The following is a 20,758-nucleotide window of genomic DNA, read 5'->3' on the forward strand; positions in this document are numbered from 1 at the left end:
TGTGGCAAAATTGCTTATGGACAACAAAGTCAAGATACTGGAAAAGCTATCACAAAACCCTGACCTCAATCCAATAGAACATTTTTTGGCAGAACTGAAAAAGCATCTGCAAGCAAGGAGGCCTACAAACCTGACTCAGTTATACCAGTTCTGTCTGGAGGAATGGGCCAAAATTCCAGCAAATTATTGTGAGAAGCTTGTGGAAGGCTATCCAAAAAGTTTGACCCAAGTTAAACAATTTAAAGGCAATGCTACCAAATATTAACAAAGTGTATGTTAACTTCTTACCCACTGGGAATGTGATGAAAAATTAAAAGCTGAAATAAATCACTCTCTCTACTATTATTCTGACATTTCACATTCTTAAAATAAAGTAGTGATCCTAACTGACCTAAGACAGGGAATGTTTTCTATGATTAAATGTCAGGACTTGTGAAAAAATGAGTTTAAATGTATTTGGCTAAGGTATACGCAAACTTCTGACTTCAGCTGTATAAAATGATGAGTGAGACTACATGCATGGAAAGAGTTAGAAGAATTAAATTAAATTAGAAGAAAGAAAGTTTGCTGCCCAAAGCCATATATATATATATATATATATATATATATATATATATATATATATATATATATATATATATATATTATTTATTTATTTATTTATTTATTTATTTTTATTCTCTGTATATGTGTGTACATATGTAAGACCACTGGAATGTTCGTTTGGGGTCGGGTGGGGTTCTTGATTGGGGAGGGGAAGTAGTGGGAGGTAATGTTGATTCATTGTATATATGTTTTGTTTTTCTTTGCTTTGAAAAATCAATAAAAATTTTAATAAAAAAATAAAAATAAATAAATAAATAAAAGAGCTCTCGAATTAGACTTTTAAGAACTCAGCTGTAGAGCTCTTTAATTACAACTCTCACTAGTTAAAACTCCAGATAGCTACTGAATTAGACTTTTTACTTGAAACATTTAACTGTAGAGCTCTTTAATTACAACTATTACTAGTAAAACCTCAGTTGTAGATCTCTAAAATTAAAAACCAATGGAAGTCAATAGATTAAAATAGACAATGACTAGTCATTATGAACATATATATATATATATATATATATATATATATATATATATATATATATATATATATATATATATGTATATATATATAATATATATATATATATATATATATATATATATATATATATATATATATATATATATATATATATATATATATAATGATTTTTTGTTTTGTTTTGTTTTTTGGTATCTTTTTTGATACAACAGGCTTTAAAGGTCATTACCCTCCTGATACCCATCAATTAATTTCCTCTCCTTGGTCTTCAGAAATGTATGACATTACATTCAGAATGTCAAATAAATAATAATAATATATATTGTCATATCTTTTTTTTGCAGCAAACATTATTTTGACATTAAAAAAAGCAAAATTATAAACACTTTTATTTGCTGGGTCTCAGGAGGTTATAGTAAGATTTAATGTAAACTTAATGTAAAGTTATTATTATTATTATTATTATTATTATTATTATTATTGTGGGAGGCATAATGTATAATAGAACTGAATGCAATGATGATTGAGAGATAACTCAAATGCCTGCTGATTTTAATATGATTTTTTCTATAAAATAATAGACAAAATATTAGGAAAGCACAAGTTGCTTTAATAATCAGAATTTAAACGTTACCGTTAATGTTGTTTTATCAAAAACAGCAAAGATTTCACAGCAAAAAGACATGTGCATCAATACGAAGGCGTATATTTCCAGAAGAGAATTTAAACTTTCACCAGGAGGCAGCAGATATACAGTATAGTACATTGCAGTGCTTGAAGTGGGCGGGTACTCACCGGTAAGCAGTACCTGCACCTCTCTAATTTACTCTACAGTATACCGGCAGTTTTTCTTGCGTACCACCACTTCCCAGTTTCCTGGTACGATGTAATGTCTTTATTTAATGTAAGTCAGTGATTTGATGCGGCCCGCCAATCATTTTTATCTGAACTTCTAAATGTTTTTTTTATTTTTAATTTATTATATAAAATCGCGGTAAACATTCGAAAGCTTTCTGAGCAAAACTCAGCGGTGAGTTTAACAACACTCAACAAGTGCAACAGCATCGGCGCTCGTCAAGCTATCCGTGGTTCAGTTCCGGAGGAGCCTGTGTGTTTAAGCTTGTCTGGACATAAACTCAGCAAAAAAAGAAACGTCCCTTTTTAGGACACTGTATTTTAAAGATAATTTTGTAAGAATCCAAATAACTTTACAGATCTTTATTGTAAAGGGTTTAAACAATGTTTTCCATGCTTGTTCAATGAACCATAAACAATTAATGAACATGCACCTGTGGAACGGTCGTTAAGACACTAACAGCTTACAGACGGTAGGCAATTAAGGTCACAGTTACAAAAACTTAGGACACTAAAGAGACCTTTCTGCTGACTCTGAAAAACACCAAAAGAAAGATGCCCAGTGTTCCTGCTCATCTGTGTGAACATGCCTTAGGCATGCTGCATGGAGGCATGAGGACTGCAGATGTGGCCAGGGCAATACATTGCAATGTCCATACTGTGAGATACCTAAGACAGCACTACAGGGAGATAGGAAGGACAGCTGGCAGGTCTTTACCAGACATCACGGGCAACAACGTCGCCTATGGGCACAAACCCACCTTCGCTGGACCAGACAGGACTGGCAAAAAGTGCTCTTCACTGACGAGTTGTGGTTTTGTCTCGCTAGGGGTGATTGTCAGATTTGCGTTTATCGTCGAAGGAATGCGCGTTACACCGAGGCCTGTACTCTGGAGCGGGATCGATGTGGAGGGTCCGTCATGGTCTGGGGCGGTGTGTCGCAGCATTACCGGACTGAGCTTGTCATTGCAGGTAATCTCAACGCTGTGTGTTACAGGGAAGACATCCTCCTCCCTCGTGGTACCCTTCCTGCAGGCTCATCCTGACATGACCCTCCAGCATGACGATGCCACCAGCCATACTGCTCGTTCTGTGCGTGATTTCCTGCAAGACCAGAATGTCAATATTCTGCCCTGGCCAACGAAGACCCCGTATCTCAATCCCATTGAGCACGTCTGGGACCTGTTGGATCGGAGGGTGAGGGCTAGGGCCATTCCCCCCAGAAATGTCCGGGAACTTGCGAATGCCTTGGTGGAAGAGTGGGGTAACATCTCGCAGCAAGAACTGGCAAATCTGGTGCAGTCAATGAGGAAATGCACTACAGTACTTAATTCAGCTGGTGGCCACACCAGATACTGTTACTTTTGATTTTGACCCCCCCTTTTGTTCAGGGACACATTCCATTTCTGTTAGTCACATGTCTGTGAAACTTGTTCAGTTTATGTCTTGTTGAATATTTGTTCATACAAATATTTACACATGTTAAGTTTGCTGAAAATGAAAGCAGTTGAAAGTGAGCGGACGTTTTCTTTTGCTGAGTTTAGTTCAGTTACACTCTTTTCCAAAACCTGAACCAGCAACTTCTGGTTGAGCACATTGTATCGTGTCTTATTCACCCAAATGTTTTTATGCAAATTTCTTAGCTGCTGGGTCAAAACTGCAGACTTTATATATATAAAAGCTGTTACAGAAGTCATATCAGCTCATGTGCACAACCTTGTTTCACAAAAGGCAAACCAAAGATGAAAACCAAACCTTAAAAGAAAATCCATTGGAAAATTTGCTTTTAATTCTCTATTTTCTGTAGTGCTCATAAAAAAATTGTGACTTGTCACTGAACTTGCCTATGCATAAACCCTGACAGTGTTTGGTTCTACATGTCAGCGTTCTCAAACCAGTTTGTTCATAGTTTCTTATGATCTGCACAAGGATATGGCTCCTGTGTGCAAATTAATGCATGCAGGACAAGGAAGGCAAATGTTTCCCTCATTGAATGGGAGGATAATAACAATTTTAAAAAGGGAAAAACAGACAATTATTTTTATTTTTTTGTCTACATTTGTGTAAAAAGGCAGTCTCATTAGATTGCCATTGTTCTCTTCTGTGTGTTATTGAGAAAAGATACAGATTTTAGCAGGTCTAAATATTCTTTCTCAGTTATCATAAACAATAACCCTACATTGTATGTCTTTATTTTCAAAATAAAGTTAATAAAAAGCTATTTGTTAGTTGAGGGTGTGAGGTCATATTTGATCTTCAGCCAGATCTTAAGAAGAAATGTATGGCCAGACCTTTAAAATGTTATTTAAATACCTCTTTTAATGCAGTTAAATACTTTTTAAATGTAAATAGACACATTATTAACAGTGTATGTTAGTTACAATAAAAGTGTTAGGTAAGATAAATACAGGAAAAAAGTTCGGCCCCAGTTCAGTTTATAAAACCCCAAGATTATTTACTTATTTTTTTTAAATAAACATAGTATATATGCAAACAAAGTATATTTAATGTCATTCTTTTTCCTAGCGATTTTATTAGCCTCATCAATCCTTTAAACAATTCAATCATTTAAAGTTATATCACACCAATTTTAAAATATTAAGGACAGTATCCTTTTCATGACACAAGACTTTGAGGAATGTACATTTTACATGTTTTAGGAAAAATAAATAAAATATACATTTTAATATTAAACTAAATGCCAATTTGACCAGATGATCTCAAACAATCTGCAAAACACTCAGAATATTATTCCTTAGATAGAACAAGGCATCTTTTGGGGAGTATACTTTTTATGTATGCATTATGTAGATATCATATTGACTGTCTAATTTGACTGCATTAAAAAGTAAAAACACACATAAAAGTAATACAGCGCTGACCTCATTAAACCAAACAAAATTTACAAAGCAAATTCAGTTCTTTAAAAGTATTGCTTTAAAATAAATAAATAACCCTCTTCCCCAAAATCAGCATCAAGGTGCATAGGGTTTTCTATAAACTATTTATGTTCTAAATATGAACACCCAACATCATTCTGTATACAGTATATACGAAGCAGTTTTAGAGTACGGCTGTGTACATTTACACGGTGAAAAAAAAGTTTTAATGGAAAGAGCATAGAGAACAGATAAATTGTTGATTTTATTTGACAAAAGAACATCTCGGCATATACACCTTTGTTTTATGTAATGGATAAAATCGCACCAACATAAGATAAAAAACATTCTGAAGCTGAAACCCTCAGATAAATGATGTTAAAGATTTAAAGAAAATGTAGTGTAGTGGAATTTACTGGTCAATAATATCATATATTTCATATTTACCATAAATGCATATCCATTGACAGAGGTGACATCTATGTCTATGTTTATTGTGGTTTAAGTCCAGCTGGGTCTGTGACAGAGTCTGAGTCTGTGTATTTTAATAATGATTATTAAACCAAACAAAGTAAACACATGCCTTCACAATGATATCATTTGGTGAATGTCAAGATGGTGTGCTTTATTAAATTTAAGTACATAGGTACTTTTGTGGTATCAAAAGAATGTTGTGTTAGAAGAACATTAGCATTACCAGGCTGAATCACTTTTGGGCTTCATTTTCAGTTTGCAAGTGTTTACGTGTATGTCCATGAAACTTTGTCAAATGTTTTTGTCAATTTTCCCATGTTGCAAACAATGGTAACCCTTCCATACAAAAATGATGATTTAAGTAAATATGGCAAATTTAGGTAAAACAAAAAATGAGAAAACAACTTCTTCAATAATTGCACTGATAACATTGTTTCTACCTCCTTCACTGCACACCTATTAGCCCAATTTTGCATGTTTGAGAGAAAAACATAACAAAAAGATAGTACTTTGTACACAAGCGAAGTATGAATCCCAAAGTAGGAGGTCCTTAATTTGGAAAGCATTTTTCCTCAACGTTTCACCATTCACAGCAGCAATTACCATTTAGCCCTGATCTAAAACCGAATTCCCCTCAATCTAATTTTAACTTCAAACTACATTTAACAAAATCAGGTCTTACATCAGTGCTAAACTGCAGCTTATTACCAACACTGGCCCAGGTGGAATAGGGTCTCTGTGCATCTTCACATGAAGTTGGCAAAACTTGCCAGTACTACATTTCTATTGGCATTCCATAGTCCAGTGTCCATAAGACTGATCCGTTCCTTCCTGGTCATTTCAGAAAAATCAGGTAAAACGCCATAAACACACAGGACGCTGCCACCGCAATATGGAGCCGTGTGCCTATTACTGCAGCTACGGAAACAACAAGAACATGCAGACACAAAAGTGCATCAAAACAAGTACAACCAAAACATGAAAAACATCACTGCAGGGAATAAAACTGATCCTGTTATCTTCTAATATTATTAATCATTACAGACATAGTCTGATGAATGAACGGATTACTTACCTTTGTAAAATACTCCCCAAACACCTTTTTTCTCAGACAACAGCCAGTTATTTAGGCGAGGGACCTTCTTCAGGTATGCACATGTGCAAATGAAAAGTATTCCAAATACAAGAATGCCGTCAAAAGAGTATACTGTAAACAAACACAACACATTTAAAGTGATAAGGGCATATCTGCAGACCCCTTAATGATTTGAGTCCCCCTTATGACTACTTTCTTAGAAAAACAGATGTAAGACCAGTTTGGCAGCTTAGAATTGAATTTGCAATAGCAGGTACACTATCTAACACAGAATGAGTGCTGTCTCCTGTAACTTTTATACCCCCCTGACTCATTCCTGCCTATGCTAAATCATTTGAACTATAAAGGTAACTGAAATCAACACGTTCACTTAGATTAAATGAGGATATCAGGCTCGTTTATCCTAATGAAAGCTTGCTGATGTTGAGAAGGTGAAACCAGCCGCGGCCCTTCAAGAGCCACGTCCACACACACAAGCTCAGCTGACTGTCAACATTTCTCAATTATTTAACGCGAGATTCCTCTTTCTCCTCTTTCTGACAGTTTATCTCACAACACGCTAATTTTTCAACACACCGTTTGTCATTTTCAGAGCTTTTATATCCCGCGTTGAGAGACGCAAGTTGCAAATTTTGCTTTATTTACTCTCTTCATTAGTTCCGCATCAACAGTACTGCCTTCCGGGACGCTGCGGAAGTATGGGAAAACACCCTACAAATCAAAAGTTTCTACAAAATAGGTTTGCCTTTTGTCAGATTAACCTTACAGGCAACTTTTACACATTTGGGATGTCCTCTTCTAGGGTAATGAAACCCCCAAACACAAGGGAGTTCACCCAAAAATGAAAATTCTCTCATTATTTACTCACCCTCATGTCTGAGCTCATTTGCTGAACACAAAGTTTTATATAAGAATATTTGAGCTCTGAGGGTCAATACAATGCAAGTGAATAGTGATCAAAACTTTGAAGCTCCAAAAAGTGCATAAAGGAAGCATAAATGCAATCCAGTGGTTAATCCAGAGACTATTTGGCAAAAACAGGCCACTTCTATTAAAATGATTGGGAGAAATTGGAACGACCAATGGTCAAACGGATGTAGAACGGAAGTCCCGCCTTACAGGTAAAAGAGCAATTAAATCACCTTTTAGACACAGACATCATACAGACATTTATGATACAAGTGTTGTCAGATTTTACTGCTGATTTGAAATATGTTCTTTGATCGTAATCTTGACCAATCGTTTTGGAGATTTCAATCTTTCCTCATTCAAGTAGATAGGAGCTGCTCTTATATGCCGCTTGTTTACATAGAAAAATAGCTGCCAAGTCTGCCCAAGAGCGTTCCAAAGATGGTCGCCAAAAAACCCCAGAAAAAGACTGATCAATGTATATCTTCAGAAGCGATATGATAGGTCTGGGTGTGAAACAGATCAATATTAAGTCCTTTTTTACTATCAGTTCTCCTCCCTGCCCAGTAGGTGGCGATATGCAAGAAGAATGCGAATCGTCAAAAACGTAAGAAGAAAAATGTGAAAGTGGAGATTGATAGTAAAAAAGGACTTAAATAATTATCTGTTTCTCACATACCACTTTTGAAGATGTGGATTAAAACACTGGAGTTGTATGGATTATCTTAATGCGGCCTTTATGTGCATTTTGGAGCTTCAAAATTTTGGTACCCATTCACTTGCATTGCATGGACTTTCAGAGCTGAAATATTCTTCTAAAAATCTTTGCTTGTGTTCTGCAGAAGAAAGTAAGTTGTAAACATCTTGCATGGTATGAAGATGAGTAAAAGATGAGAGAATTTTAATTTTTGGGCAAACAATCCCTTTAATAGATATGTAGGCTACACATTGCACAATTGAAAACAGTGCTGTTTTCAGTGCTGAGTGCATCTACTAATGATTGAACAGGATTTATTTTATTGCATTAAACCTAGATTTGGTGCTTGTAAAATGCATACTATTTATTTATTTATTTATTTTGCTGTATAAACAAAACAACATATCATAAAAAGAAAACAGAAAACTTCATTTTTTTTTTTAAATGAAGAAACAATTAAACATGATACAGCCAGGGGATAAATTAAATAAAGATATTAAAATAGTTAAATACGCTGACGCATTTCACAGCTTTATTATTTTTCAAGTGCAGTATTGTTTTCAAGCATTTTTGGACTTCTGTTTTAATGATTAAGTATAGTGGTTTGTTCTTCCCATACTTAGATTTGTGTATACTAAATTTGCCTAAGAGAATTAACAGATTAATCAAATAATATTCTTTACAATGTGACATATCATAATTAAAGAAACGAAACAAAATGTTTTCAAAGCATAGTTGGAAATTAGACATAATATAATGCTTAACAAATGAGCAGAATTTTGACTAAAACAAAATCCAAATGCAATCCACAAAATGCACAAGATACATGAAAATTACAGTTAAGTTTACTTTCTAGGTAATAATTACAGGGATAATATTTATGAATAATCTTAAAGGAAATTTCTTTAATTTTTATTTGTAATTAGATATTTAGAGAAGGTTATAGCTGCAGGCAGAGCTCCAAAAAGGGGCGGGAGCTCCAAACCGCCAGCAAATAGGGAGTCCCTTACCTAACCCTTTCCCTAACCGTGTGTGGAAGTGACACTCCCTTTTGGAGTTGATGCAACCCTCTTTTGGATTAACCCCGCCCCTTTCTGGAGTAACTTTTGGAGATTCCACCCCCATTTGGAGATCTCCGGCCTGCAACTATACTTATTTGGATATTTATGGGGTAAATTCTAAAAAAAATAAGACCATCAACTCAACTATTCCAAAAGGTTAACACAGCTGGACTAGAGATGATATCTTTCTGAAAAATGGCCTGAATACCTTGCGTTAAACAGATCTGACAACTGGAGTATCAACAAGATCTAATTAGTGTAAAGGAAGTGAAGAAAAAACACTATTTCTGAGAAGCATTTTAATCCCAGAAGGGATAGTATCTAACTACAGCAAATTATTTTGGACCATAATGCATACTATGCTCAATAGAGTTGTTCAGCCGTGACGGCAATTTGTAGGCGAAACCAGAAGGCTAATTCGCCATGGATTCCCTCTGGGATTTCCTATTGGTTTTTATATTTAGGTTTTTAATTTAAAATAAAATACGTAAAAAATAAAAATAAAAAGAATTGTGAAAATACTTAAATTTCATAAATTACTCACAGTCATACCTCAAATGTGAATTCTGAAGCTGTCGTGTTTTAAAAAATAATGTTGCTAATGAAATGCTAGATAAGGACTACAAATACCACAAGCATGTGAGTGAACATGTCTGATGAAATGGAAAACCATAGCTTTTATCTAGCAACTTGTTAGCAACATACTTTTTAAAAAACATTGCGGCTTCAAAATTCACGTTTGGGGTATGACTGTGTGTAATTTATGTTGTAGAATGAAACTTCCAAGTATTGTAAAGTAATGTGTACTACAGACCTTTTTTTTTAACTCATAAATCCAAAATTGGCATTATAACCTAACATAACACTAACCCTTACCCATACAAAAATCCTGAGAGAACCCATGGCTTGAAAATGCTAATCTCTTTGGGGTTTTGGACTACAACCTGAACAGCTCTATTTCAAAATGTTAATTGTTTTTAAAATCACAGATGAACGCAACTGATTTCCAGTGAGACAGGCATACACTGAACAGCCACAACATTAAAACCACCTGCCTAATATTGTGTAGGTCCCCCTCGTGCCGCCAAAACAGCGCCAACCCGCATCTCAGAATAGCATTCAGGGATTATATACTTCTCACTACAATTGTACAGAGCAGTTATCCGAGTTACCGTAGACTTTGTCAGTTCGAACCAATCTGGCCATTCTCCGTTGACGTCTCTCATCAACAAGGCATTTCCGTCTACAGAACTGCTACTTACTGGATGTTTTTTGTTTTTGGCACCATTGTGAGTAAATTCTAGAGACTGTTGTGTATAAAATACATAACTGTGTGAGATCTGCAGTTACAGAAATACTCAAACCAGCCCATCTGGCACCAACAATCATCCATGCGATTATCTAATCAGCCAATCGTGTGGCAGCAGTCCAGTGCATAAAATCATTCAGATACGGGTCAGGAGCTTCAGTTAATGTTCATATCAACCATCAGAATGGGGAAAAAATGTGATCTCAGTGATTTCAACTGTGGCATGATTGTTGGTGCCAGACGGACTGGTTTGAGTATTTCTGTACTTGCTGATTTCTAGGCATTTTCACGCACAACAGTCTCTAGAATTTCTAGAATGGTGCCAAAAACAAAAAACATCCAGTGAGGGGCAGTTCTGTGGACGGAAATGCCTTGTTGATGAGAGAGGTCAACAGAGAATGGCCAGACTGGTTCGAACTGACAAAGTCTACGGTAACTCAGATAACCGCTCTGTACAATTGTGGTGAAAAGAATAGCATCTCAGAATGACATTAAATAAACAACATCAAATATAACATAAAACACCCCAATGTGCATATTAAATTTCATTCTTATTACTAACAAAAACATTTGTACACTATTTTACAGTAACATTACATGTTTTGTCTTGTACATGTAAAAATATCATTTTATTATATGATTTTATATAAATATTATTATTTAGATTCAAAAATTATAGAAATATAAATTTTGAATCTTTTTTTTTTTTTCACTATATATGGTAAGGTTACTTACAATTAACCAATTAACAGGGTTTTACTGTAACATTTAACATTTTATGTATTTTTCTGTTCAATTTACTATTTTTTTTTTTTTACTGTGTGGCACTGTTATTCCAGATAAATACATTTTATCTGTTCACATTTATGTATTATAAACATTTTATTTATTTTTTTGATGTGTTGAAACAATAGGTCTTCGCAGCTCTATGTTGATAAGGAACAAAGCAGGTTGTCTCTAAATGGGATTGAACCAGTTGGTAATCCACCATCTGCTCTGTGTCGGGCATCATTCAATGTAGTTGTTCCTCCTCTCTGAGGTGTGATTACACAGGTAATCTGATACCATTTGCTGCATCTGCTGGGACCATCAAGCTCTCTAGAGCAAACAGCTTCACCTTTAAAACAGCTGCACTGGTGCTCTTGGGTCAGCATGTGTGAGAAGCGCAGCGGGGCATCTACCTACTGCTGATAACTTTGGTTCGATATGCTGTTATATTACAGAACACAGGTAAGATTTAACCTGCCTTCAGACGTCATTACTTTATGTAAATGGGTTTAGACCACATGTTTCAGAAAGATATTTGTAATTTGTAGTCGTATTTTTACTATGTACAACATTTTGTATTTTGCAAGTTCAAGTTGTTGGTGTATTTGTGGGGAAAATTACTCTCATATTTTGTGTTTGTGCTCCATAATAAAAAATATAGGTAACTGGGACGAAGTCATCAGACAGAAACTTATTGTGTGTACACTTTAATTGACCACCTTACATATTGATGTGTACCTCATTCTTAGTAAACTTTCTTAATTAAGAAACAAAATAGAACAATCTACTTTTAAAATAACTAGGAAAGCTTTGAAACAGATTACAAAGACATGGCTCAAACCAGAGTGCCAACTGTGTGTATGTGTATTTTTTCTTTTATCAGTAACGTTTTACAATAAGGTTAACATTAGTTAACTACATTAGTTAACATTAACTAACAATGAACAGTACTTTTACAGCATTAATTAATGTTAATTAATGTTAGTTTGAACATATACTAATAATTAAAATAATTAAAAGTTGGATTTGTTAACATTAGTGAATGCATTATGAACTAACAATAAACAATTGTATTTATAAATTAATATTAACCAATATTAATAAAAGCAGTAACAAATATATTGTTTATTATTTCATGATTCCTAATGACTAACGTTAACAAATTGAACCTTACTGTAAAGTGTTACCAAAATATACAAAGAAGATGAAAGATTTATGAATTGTTTTATTTTTGTGCTTGATTAGATTAAATTATAAGAATATTATGTTCAAATTGATGTTAGGTACCATAAAATGCAACCTTTTGTCAGAAAGGATTCAGAAGATTTATTAACACCAAAATCATGTAGATTTCTGTTTTACAGAATGGTATACAAGAATCACGAAACAGGTATTTTTATGCTTATTACACTAAAAGTCAGTACTATATGCAGTGCCTATAAAATCATCAAACCCCTTTGGAATAGTCACTTTTTTTTTTCTTACAGCCTAAAATCAAAACACATTTTTTCCAGCTTTATTTACAAATTTTGCTCTACAATATTCAGTTAACGGAACAAAAGGCAACAGTTCCAAAAACGAATAAAAAATGAAAAAATTTAATGAAATGGTTTGAAAAGTTATCATACCCCTCGATTTAATACTTCATAGAGCTACCTTTTCTTTAATGACAGCCATCAGTCTGTTTGAATTTGTATCTACTAGCTTAGCGCACCTAGATATGGGAATATTTGCCCATTCTTCCTTGCAGAATTGTTAGAATTCACTCAAATTGTGGCGTGAGCAGCGATGGATTGCTCTCTTCAAGTCTATCCACAGGTTTTCTTTTGGATTTAGGTCAGGGCTCTAACTTGGCCACTCAAGGACTTTGACCTTACTATCCTTAAGCCACTTTGTTGTTTTTTGGTGGTGTGTTTAGGGTCATTATGTGCTGAAAGTTGAACAACCTGCCCATCTTCAGTTGTTGAGCAGAGGGCCACAGATTTTCCTCAAGAATTTGGGTGTACATGGCAGCATTTATTTTCCCTTCAATCCTGACCAATTGCCCAGTCCCCGCTGAAGAGAAACACCCCTTACAACATAATGTTGCCACCACCATGCTTCACAGTAGGTAAGGTACTATATGTTCTGGGTGATGTGCTGTGTTTGGTTTTCTCCAAATATAGTGCTTGGAGTTAAGTCCACAAAGTTACATTTTTGTCTCATCTGTCCATAAAACATTTTGCCACATGGCATCAGAATCCTCCAAGTGTTTTTTCACAAACTGCAAATGAGATTTAGTGTGGCTTCTTTTTTGCCACCCTGCCATACATGCCAGCTTTGTGTAAAGCTTGGGAGATTATTGTCACATGCACAGACCGTTCAATCTTAGCCATAAGTAAATCCTTCCAAGTTGCCTTTGGCCTCTTGATAGCTTCCCTGATCAATATCCTCCTGGCAAGGTCATCCAGTTTGGAGGGACAGCCCAATCTAAGCAAGGTTTTGGTGGTGCCATGCACTTTCCACTTCTTAATAATGCTCTGAATGGTACTCAGAGGGATAGTTAAATCCTTTGAAATCTTTTTGTACCCTTCTCCTAACCTGTGCCTTTCCACAATTTTATCCCAGAGCCCTTGAATTCTTGAATTCATTACCATGCACTACTAGTATTGGAATCCTCATGGAACAGCCAGTTTTATTCTGAAGTAATCAAAACTACTACAGTTGATGTCAGGTGGGGGCCAATTAGCCAGGTATGTGATCTGAAAGCTGAATGTTGCACCTGAGCAAGTTATAATGATTATTCTTAGGGGGCTGATCACTTATCCAAACCAAGTATTTTACTAATTAATTTTCAATACTTTTTACATGTTATTTTCACTTTGATGTTGAAGGTTATAATGTGTAAATACAGCTGGAAAAGGTTAGACTGAATTTATTCAAATTTCCAGGGTGTAATGTGACAAATGACAAGGATTTTGACAAGGTATGTAGCTTAGATTAGATTACTGTACATAAACACCCTCTCTCTGTATCTCAGAAAGCTCCAGCTGTGGGACTTCTGCATCTCAAATGAAAACTGAAGGCCAGGACAAACTTGTCTGTCCAAAAAAACTGCCCAAACCAGTTTTGGAGTCTCACAGTCATAGAGGGCTACATCGTGAACTACTTGTCAGCCACAGATGTAAGCTAATAGGGGGAATCTCAGGAAAATGTAATGTCACAGAAGAAATGTCCAGGTCATATTTCATCCCAATCAATATTTATTTTGGGAGTGGGGTGGGAGGATCTGGACATGTTCCTCATGAGATTCACCAGGTATGAAAAAAAAAATATTTTATGTAACCCACTGAGTTTAAACAATTTGACTTATACATTAAAGCAACTCCTTCATTTAAAAGCAAAAATGAGAACATGAGAAGACTTGATTACCTTTCAAATTAAATTATTTACAAAATAATATATGTCATGTCATAATTTGCATAATTAAAACAGGGGACACTTCTTGTAAATGTGGTAATACCAAAATGGCTATTAAATCTCAGGTGAACGTGTGGTCAAGCTGTGGTTTTGTTTACTTATGGATGAGTTAAGTGATCCAATGGGTCAATCCTGTCACGTATTCCCTGTTTTTGTGCTTAGACTTTTATTTTGAAATTCTTGTTTAGTTCCCCTTTCCTGTTAATTTTGTAGTCCTTTGTAGTTTCCCTTCATGATTGGTTTTCCCTTGATTGTTTTACCCAGGTGTTCCTCCTTCCCTCGTTTGCCCTTGTGTATTTAAGCCCTTGTTTCCCCTGGTTTCTTTGTCAGTCTTCATATGTGTCATGTTCTGTGTCTAGTTCACTGTGTTTTGTTTCCTTTTATTCTGAGTTACCTTGTTCATCTTTGTTTTATTAAAAGCTGCGTTTAGCTCCTCATTGTGGTCTGCCTCATCACAAATCCACAGGGATCAAAGCGAGCCTCTTAGCCAGGGCACGGCCTCTACCATCTAAAAGGAATCATCACAAACTGCCATGAGCTCCAGGAAAACGGAGATACAGGGCAGTGATCTAACCTACTGTAAAACAAAGCCAACAGGCTAATGTCTCATTAAACTGATGCTGTCTAAAACATCATAACCTATTATTTTGCCAGCACTGAGCCAGGTAGAAAAATCATAGCAAGTGGCATTTGAAGGAAAAAAAAACGAGATAGCACAATCACACTTTTTAAGCAAATCTTGTCATGAAATGTTATTGGAACATGTCCATAGTTATTGAACTACACCTGTTGTTACTCTGCTAGGATTACTTTATACCTTGAGTAAAAATCAATGAGACCGGTTAGTAATTAATTAGTAATTAATCAAATGGATTTTATTGGTGTGTTGATATTTTGAAATCAAATGCAATGGTTCATACATCTTTAATTGTGGCCTAATTGTTCAAATACTTTTTGGGGCCTGTGTAGATGGCAGTTTTTTCACACTGTTGCATACAAAGAATAAAAGCGGACTCCAAATGGAATTTGGGGTAATTTTACTACATAAACTTGGATTTGTAGGTCTCGTCTCCATACAGAGCCTTTAAAAATGCGTACTTTTAGGATATAAATAAATAATTCCTTTAATATGTGTGCAGGGGTCTTCTGCCCGAAGAGAAGCCAGAGCTCCAGCGGTTTTTGGAGCAGAGGAGACTGGAGCAGCACAGAGAGAGAGAACAAGCCTTAAAACCACTGTCTGATCTGGAGCAAGAGCTGTGCAAGAGACGCCAGAAACTTATGGCGGTACAATTCAACCAAATGCATAAAGGAATATTCTGAGTTCAATACAAGTTAGACTCAATTGACAGCATTTGTGGTACAATATTTACCACAATTTTTAATTACCACAAAAAAATATTTCAACTTGTCCCTCAGAAACCAAGGTTAAAGTGAGGCACTTACAATGGAAGTGAATGGGGCCAATGTTTGGAGGGTTTAAAGGCAGAAATGTGAAGCTAATAATTTTAAAAATTGCTTGCATTCATTCTTCTTTAAAATGTGTGTATTATTTGAGCTGTGAAGTAGTTTAAATCATTGTTTTAAGGTTTACGCTGTTACATTGTCATGGCAATGAAGTTGTAAAAATGGGTATAACCTCACTAGAACCCAGATTTTTGCTACTTTTTATTTCTTTAACACTACTATCAATGAATCACGATGTGAATACAATTATATAACAGCAATAGGACAAAATACATGTGTAACATTCCTTTAGAAAAAGGACAAAACAAAGGCCTAGTGAAAATAACATTTCTTAAATAAAATATTTTGTATGGTGCACTCTCTCCCTACAGTACGAGCAGGAAGAGCTGAGACGCAGGGAGGATCTGGAGAAAATGCCAGAGCTTGTGCGAATGAGGAACAACCTGAGACACATCTCCATCTCAGGCTGTTAAACAAACTACAATCAAGAGCAACTACAGCAATCTACATCAAGACGACAAGAGATCAATAATTCCTCCCAGTACCTCCACTTTTTGGTTTCCTCAAACTGTAGTTTTGCAAATAAATATATTTTATAACACTTCAACAGCACAACAAACTAGTTCTTTCAGAGGGAATTATGGAAGCAGAGGAAAAGTCTCTGTAACATTTGTAAGATTTGCTGTAATTTTTCTACTGTTCTTTAATATGAAAATAACCTTGGTTTCAACTGGAGTTGATATGAAACCCCTTGACTTTGAAATTTTGCAATCAAAATACTTTCATTCTTTCAGCGAATTAAAGGGATAGTTCACCCAAACATTTAAATTCTCCCATCATTCACACTCATGCCATCCCAGATGTGTATGACTTACTTTCTTCAGTTGAACACAAAGATTTAAAAAAAACATTTCAGCTCTGAAAGTCCATACAATGCAAGTGAATGGTGGTTTAATACACAGTATGTCTTGTGAAAGGATGCAATCGCTTTGGGTGAGAAACAGACCAATATTTATATCCTTTTTACTACTGACCTCCACTTACACTTTCAGAATGTAAAATTGGAGATTTACAGTAAGAAATGACTTAAATATTGATCTGTTTTCCACCTATCACATCGCTTCTGAAGATATGGATTTAACCACTGGAGTCGTATGGATTACTTTTATGCTGCCTTAATGTAATTTTGGACCTTCAAAGTTCTGGTCACCATTCACTTGCATTGTATGGACCTACAGAGCGGAGATATTCTTCTAAAAATCTTCGTTTGTGTTCAGCAGAAGAAAGTCATACACATCTGGAATGACATGAGGGCGAGTAAATGATGTGAGATTTTAAATTTTTGGGTGAACAATCCCTTTAATAATTCACCAAAGTGGACAGATGCAATGTAAAAACAAAAACAACAAAAAAAGAAACATTTAATAATATTTTCAAGGTACATCATTTTACAACAGCTGAACACATAAAACAGAAATACAGTCATAAAGCCTCATGGACAAGTATACATTATCAAAGTCCTCAAGTCATGGTTACTGTATGGCAAATGTGTGAGCTTGCAAACTCTGGCTTTCAATCCTAAAGGATAACATTGTTTGTGGTTCATCAGAATACTCATTTATCAGAATCATTTATCTTCAAGTTTTTTTTTTTCTTTTCCTATAAATTAACTGCTTGTTTGAGGTGTCTGGCCCCTCCATTTCAGGTTCACATTTCTCAACCATGTATATTTATTACAATAGAGACAGGTCTAAGCATCACTGGATTATAAATATAAGATGAAATGGACAAATCTATCAGTGAATATCAAAGTCAGAAGGTATACACAGAAATATCTGGTTGCAAAGACCACATAATCAGTCATAGACTGGTAAAAACCAGGCTGCCTGTAAATCCAGTTTGTTAACCCCTTATTAGGCAACCTAATAAGAACACCTTATTTGCAGTTTAAAATTCCAAAATAGCAGCTTTTCTGTAACATTTTACAACACTACCTTGCCAATTCCGTAATACTATCTTCCGAGTTAAAAAATAGCCTTTTCAAAAGGTTCAGAAATGCTATTACAGTTAAACACACACAACATTGATAATAAATAAATAAATAGCAAGGTGAAAAACACGGGTCTAGAAAAGTCAAGGAATGCCATCTTTGCGTTGGCAACACTGAGAAGGCGGGACGCTCCAGTCGTAAATATAGGACAGCCTCAGTTTGACTTCCTCTTTGCACAGACGCCTGTCTCTTTGTAGCGTTTGATGCTTTTCCAACATGTCCTCTAAACTCTGCTTGTGAGTTACCAGGTATTTATTGCTGCATCCGCGTGACTTGTACTCCGTGTCAAAGCGTGGATCGTGAAGCCGTTTCACGTCCACGGGGGCCAGCCATGCACCTAAGGACACATCTTCACTCTGCCACGTCTTTAGAAACCCTACATTGAGACGTACGTAGTGCACAAGGTCAGACGAAAGCACGTAGCCCCCACCCAGAGCATAGGGCAAGTAGTAGTCACACAATTCCCAGGCACTTTCTTTCCATTTCCCGGCCGTTTTAACTCTTCCACGGCCGGAGAAGAAGCCCCAGTAGAGGCGGTTGGGCTCCTTGCTCTTCAGTTCCTCCTTGAGGAGATCCAAACGAGCGAAAGTGTCGTCATCAGCCTTCAGCACAAATTTGAAGTCCACATTCTGGTCCAACCATGAGTACATATGGAGCAGCTTTTGCGTGAGGTTCTCGTACGAGTCCCGGAGGTCAGGGAGCAAGAGGAGGTCGTGATGACGGACCTGCTCGGTTCCGAGGTTTTGAAGGTCTTCAGCTGGTAGCCCCTCTGTGCCGATGACAAACCAATAGAGCACTTCGGGATCCTGCTTGGTCAGCCACGTGCTCCGAATAATACTTCGGCGCTCTGTGTACTTTGGCCCCGTGGTGATGAGAACAACCAGGAATGCTGAGAGCTCTTTGACACGAGCAGACTCTGCTGGCTGCTTCTGTCCTGACTCAGCTTGTGGTGCCATCCCTGGGGATTCAGCTGGCTTGAGTGTCTCGGATGTACATTTGGCGAGGAAGAGGAGGACTATGGCAAACAGGAAAAGGACAGCAAATGCCAGGGCTGTCTTATGACGACACACAAGACGGATCAGATTCATGATGTTACTGAGGAACAGAAAAGCAAAACATTTATGCCACATAATTTAAAAATAAGCCTTCCCATTTCAAATGTCTAAATCACCTTTTTACCTGGCTGTCTTCATTTTAAATGGCTCTGCGGTGTGACAAATATTCTACTTAGTCTTGCATTTAATATAACATCATAAAAGCTGCATACACAATCATTATAAAAGACTTACCAAAATGCTGCTTAAAATGTTTGAGATGAAATATAGCATGTCACAACAAGACCTACATTTTCCAAAGATCACGTTCATGTCAACTGCCCATTAAAGGAATATTCTGGATTCAATACAAGTTAAGTTTAATCGACAGCATTGTGGCATAATGTTGATTACTACAAAATAATTTTGAATTTGTCTTTAAGAAAAGCAGAAATCTGGGTTCCAGTGAGGCACTAACAATGGAAGTGAATGGGAACCAATCCGTAAACATTATAATACATACTGTTTCAAAAGTATAGCCACAAGACATTAAAAAAATATGTAAGCTAACATGATTTAAGTGTGATAGAATCGCGTACTAACCTTTTCTGTGTAAAGTAAGACAATTTTACATCGTTGCCATGACGATGTTAATGTAAACAAACCCTAAAACAACTGTAAAAATGACGATTTAAACAACTTTAAAGCTCAAATAATACACAAGTTTTGACAGAAGAATTAATGTAAGTGCTTTTATGAAATTATAAGCGTCACATTTCTTTCTTTAAATATAGGCCCCATTCACTTTCATTGTAAGTTACAATGGAAGTGAATGGGGTCAATACATTTTTACGATTTTTGCTTTCTCTTTTTTTTTTTTTTTTTTTTTTTTAACAAAAGGAGGAACGAGACAAAATGATTTTTTGTCTTCAAACCCAATGAGACAGTCTACTAACCAGTCAGAGCACAGAGAAAAAAAAAGAAAAAAACCCCGCATTCATCATGCAGCATGTTTATTACCTGGTAGATTTCCGCCAACCCGATTATTTGCTGTACTTATGGCTCATCCTGTGCATCTTTATTAGTATTATAAGATGCTGTTGTGTTTTGTAACAACAGCTGATCTGCTAGACATTTATCAATGCTGCTGCTGTTTCTCCAGTACAGACAGCAGATGCACAAACCTGCCGCATTTAAAAGACCAATGAGGCCAGATTAACTGAGAAAATGTGTTCGTTTTGAACGCGTCATTTTTCTAAAACACACATGAACACTGTCTTTCTTCACTTCCGTTGACACCAGTGACGTTCACAACCCCAGACTGAGGTTATGTCATTCTCAAACAATATTTACGAACTGCACATCCTAGTGGACGGGATGAATATAGAGCGCAACAGTGTCTGCCCACATATTCAGCCGTCTTGATTCATTTTTGCCATAAATAAATAAATAAATAAATAAATAAAACCAACCTGCACCAAAGTGAATCAAAACGTAAGAAACTTTGATTTGAGTGAAAAAACAACAACATTGAAAATCGGGTAAAAAGACACAAGACTGTATTTAAAGGTGAACTCGAAAAAATTGTACTCCTTAAGAAATAAATTGTAATTTTGAAACAT

General features: G+C 35.8%; 3 protein-coding genes across 9 annotated transcripts; 1 reads left to right on the forward strand and 2 right to left on the reverse strand.

The window, feature by feature from the left end:
* Nucleotides 1-4,289: 4,289 nt before the first annotated feature.
* LOC127426336 (protein kish-B-like) lies at nucleotides 4,290-7,096 on the reverse strand. Its single transcript, XM_051673085.1, has 3 exons — nucleotides 6,962-7,096; nucleotides 6,365-6,496; nucleotides 4,290-6,207 (listed from the first exon to the last, which is right to left on the reverse strand). Exons 1-3 carry the CDS (start codon nucleotides 6,969-6,971, stop codon nucleotides 6,125-6,127), a joined length of 225 nt encoding a protein of 74 aa, XP_051529045.1. The 5' UTR covers nucleotides 6,972-7,096; the 3' UTR covers nucleotides 4,290-6,124.
* Nucleotides 7,097-11,385: 4,289 nt separating this feature from the next.
* On the forward strand, nucleotides 11,386-17,710 carry LOC127426333 (protein FAM107B-like). Of its 7 annotated transcripts, XR_007894768.1 has the most exons (6): nucleotides 11,386-11,591; nucleotides 13,048-13,239; nucleotides 13,737-13,861; nucleotides 14,149-14,292; nucleotides 15,728-15,872; nucleotides 16,424-17,710. XR_007894768.1 is itself a non-coding variant. In XM_051673081.1 (4 exons), the coding sequence occupies exons 2-4, from the start codon at nucleotides 13,136-13,138 to the stop codon at nucleotides 16,523-16,525; spliced, it is 351 nt and encodes a 116-aa protein (XP_051529041.1). In that variant the 5' UTR covers nucleotides 11,386-11,591; nucleotides 13,048-13,135; the 3' UTR covers nucleotides 16,526-17,710. The 7 variants fall into 7 exon arrangements, 2 of the variants coding, with proteins under 2 accessions (XP_051529041.1, XP_051529042.1); XR_007894770.1 differs by lacking the exons at nucleotides 13,048-13,239; nucleotides 13,737-13,861 and adding an exon at nucleotides 12,494-12,519; XR_007894766.1 differs by having other exon boundaries at nucleotides 13,737-14,292.
* On the reverse strand, nucleotides 17,456-20,460 carry LOC127426325 (beta-1,3-galactosyltransferase 6-like). The gene is made up of 2 exons (XM_051673074.1): nucleotides 20,157-20,460; nucleotides 17,456-19,197 (listed from the first exon to the last, which is right to left on the reverse strand). Exon 2 carries the CDS (start codon nucleotides 19,188-19,190, stop codon nucleotides 18,186-18,188), a length of 1,005 nt encoding a protein of 334 aa, XP_051529034.1. The 5' UTR covers nucleotides 19,191-19,197; nucleotides 20,157-20,460; the 3' UTR covers nucleotides 17,456-18,185.
* Nucleotides 20,461-20,758: the final 298 nt, after the last annotated feature.

The sequence above is a fragment of the Myxocyprinus asiaticus genome, chromosome 35, assembly GCF_019703515.2.
Source record: "Myxocyprinus asiaticus isolate MX2 ecotype Aquarium Trade chromosome 35, UBuf_Myxa_2, whole genome shotgun sequence".
In the NCBI taxonomy this organism is placed as follows: Eukaryota; Metazoa; Chordata; class Actinopteri; order Cypriniformes; family Catostomidae; genus Myxocyprinus; species Myxocyprinus asiaticus.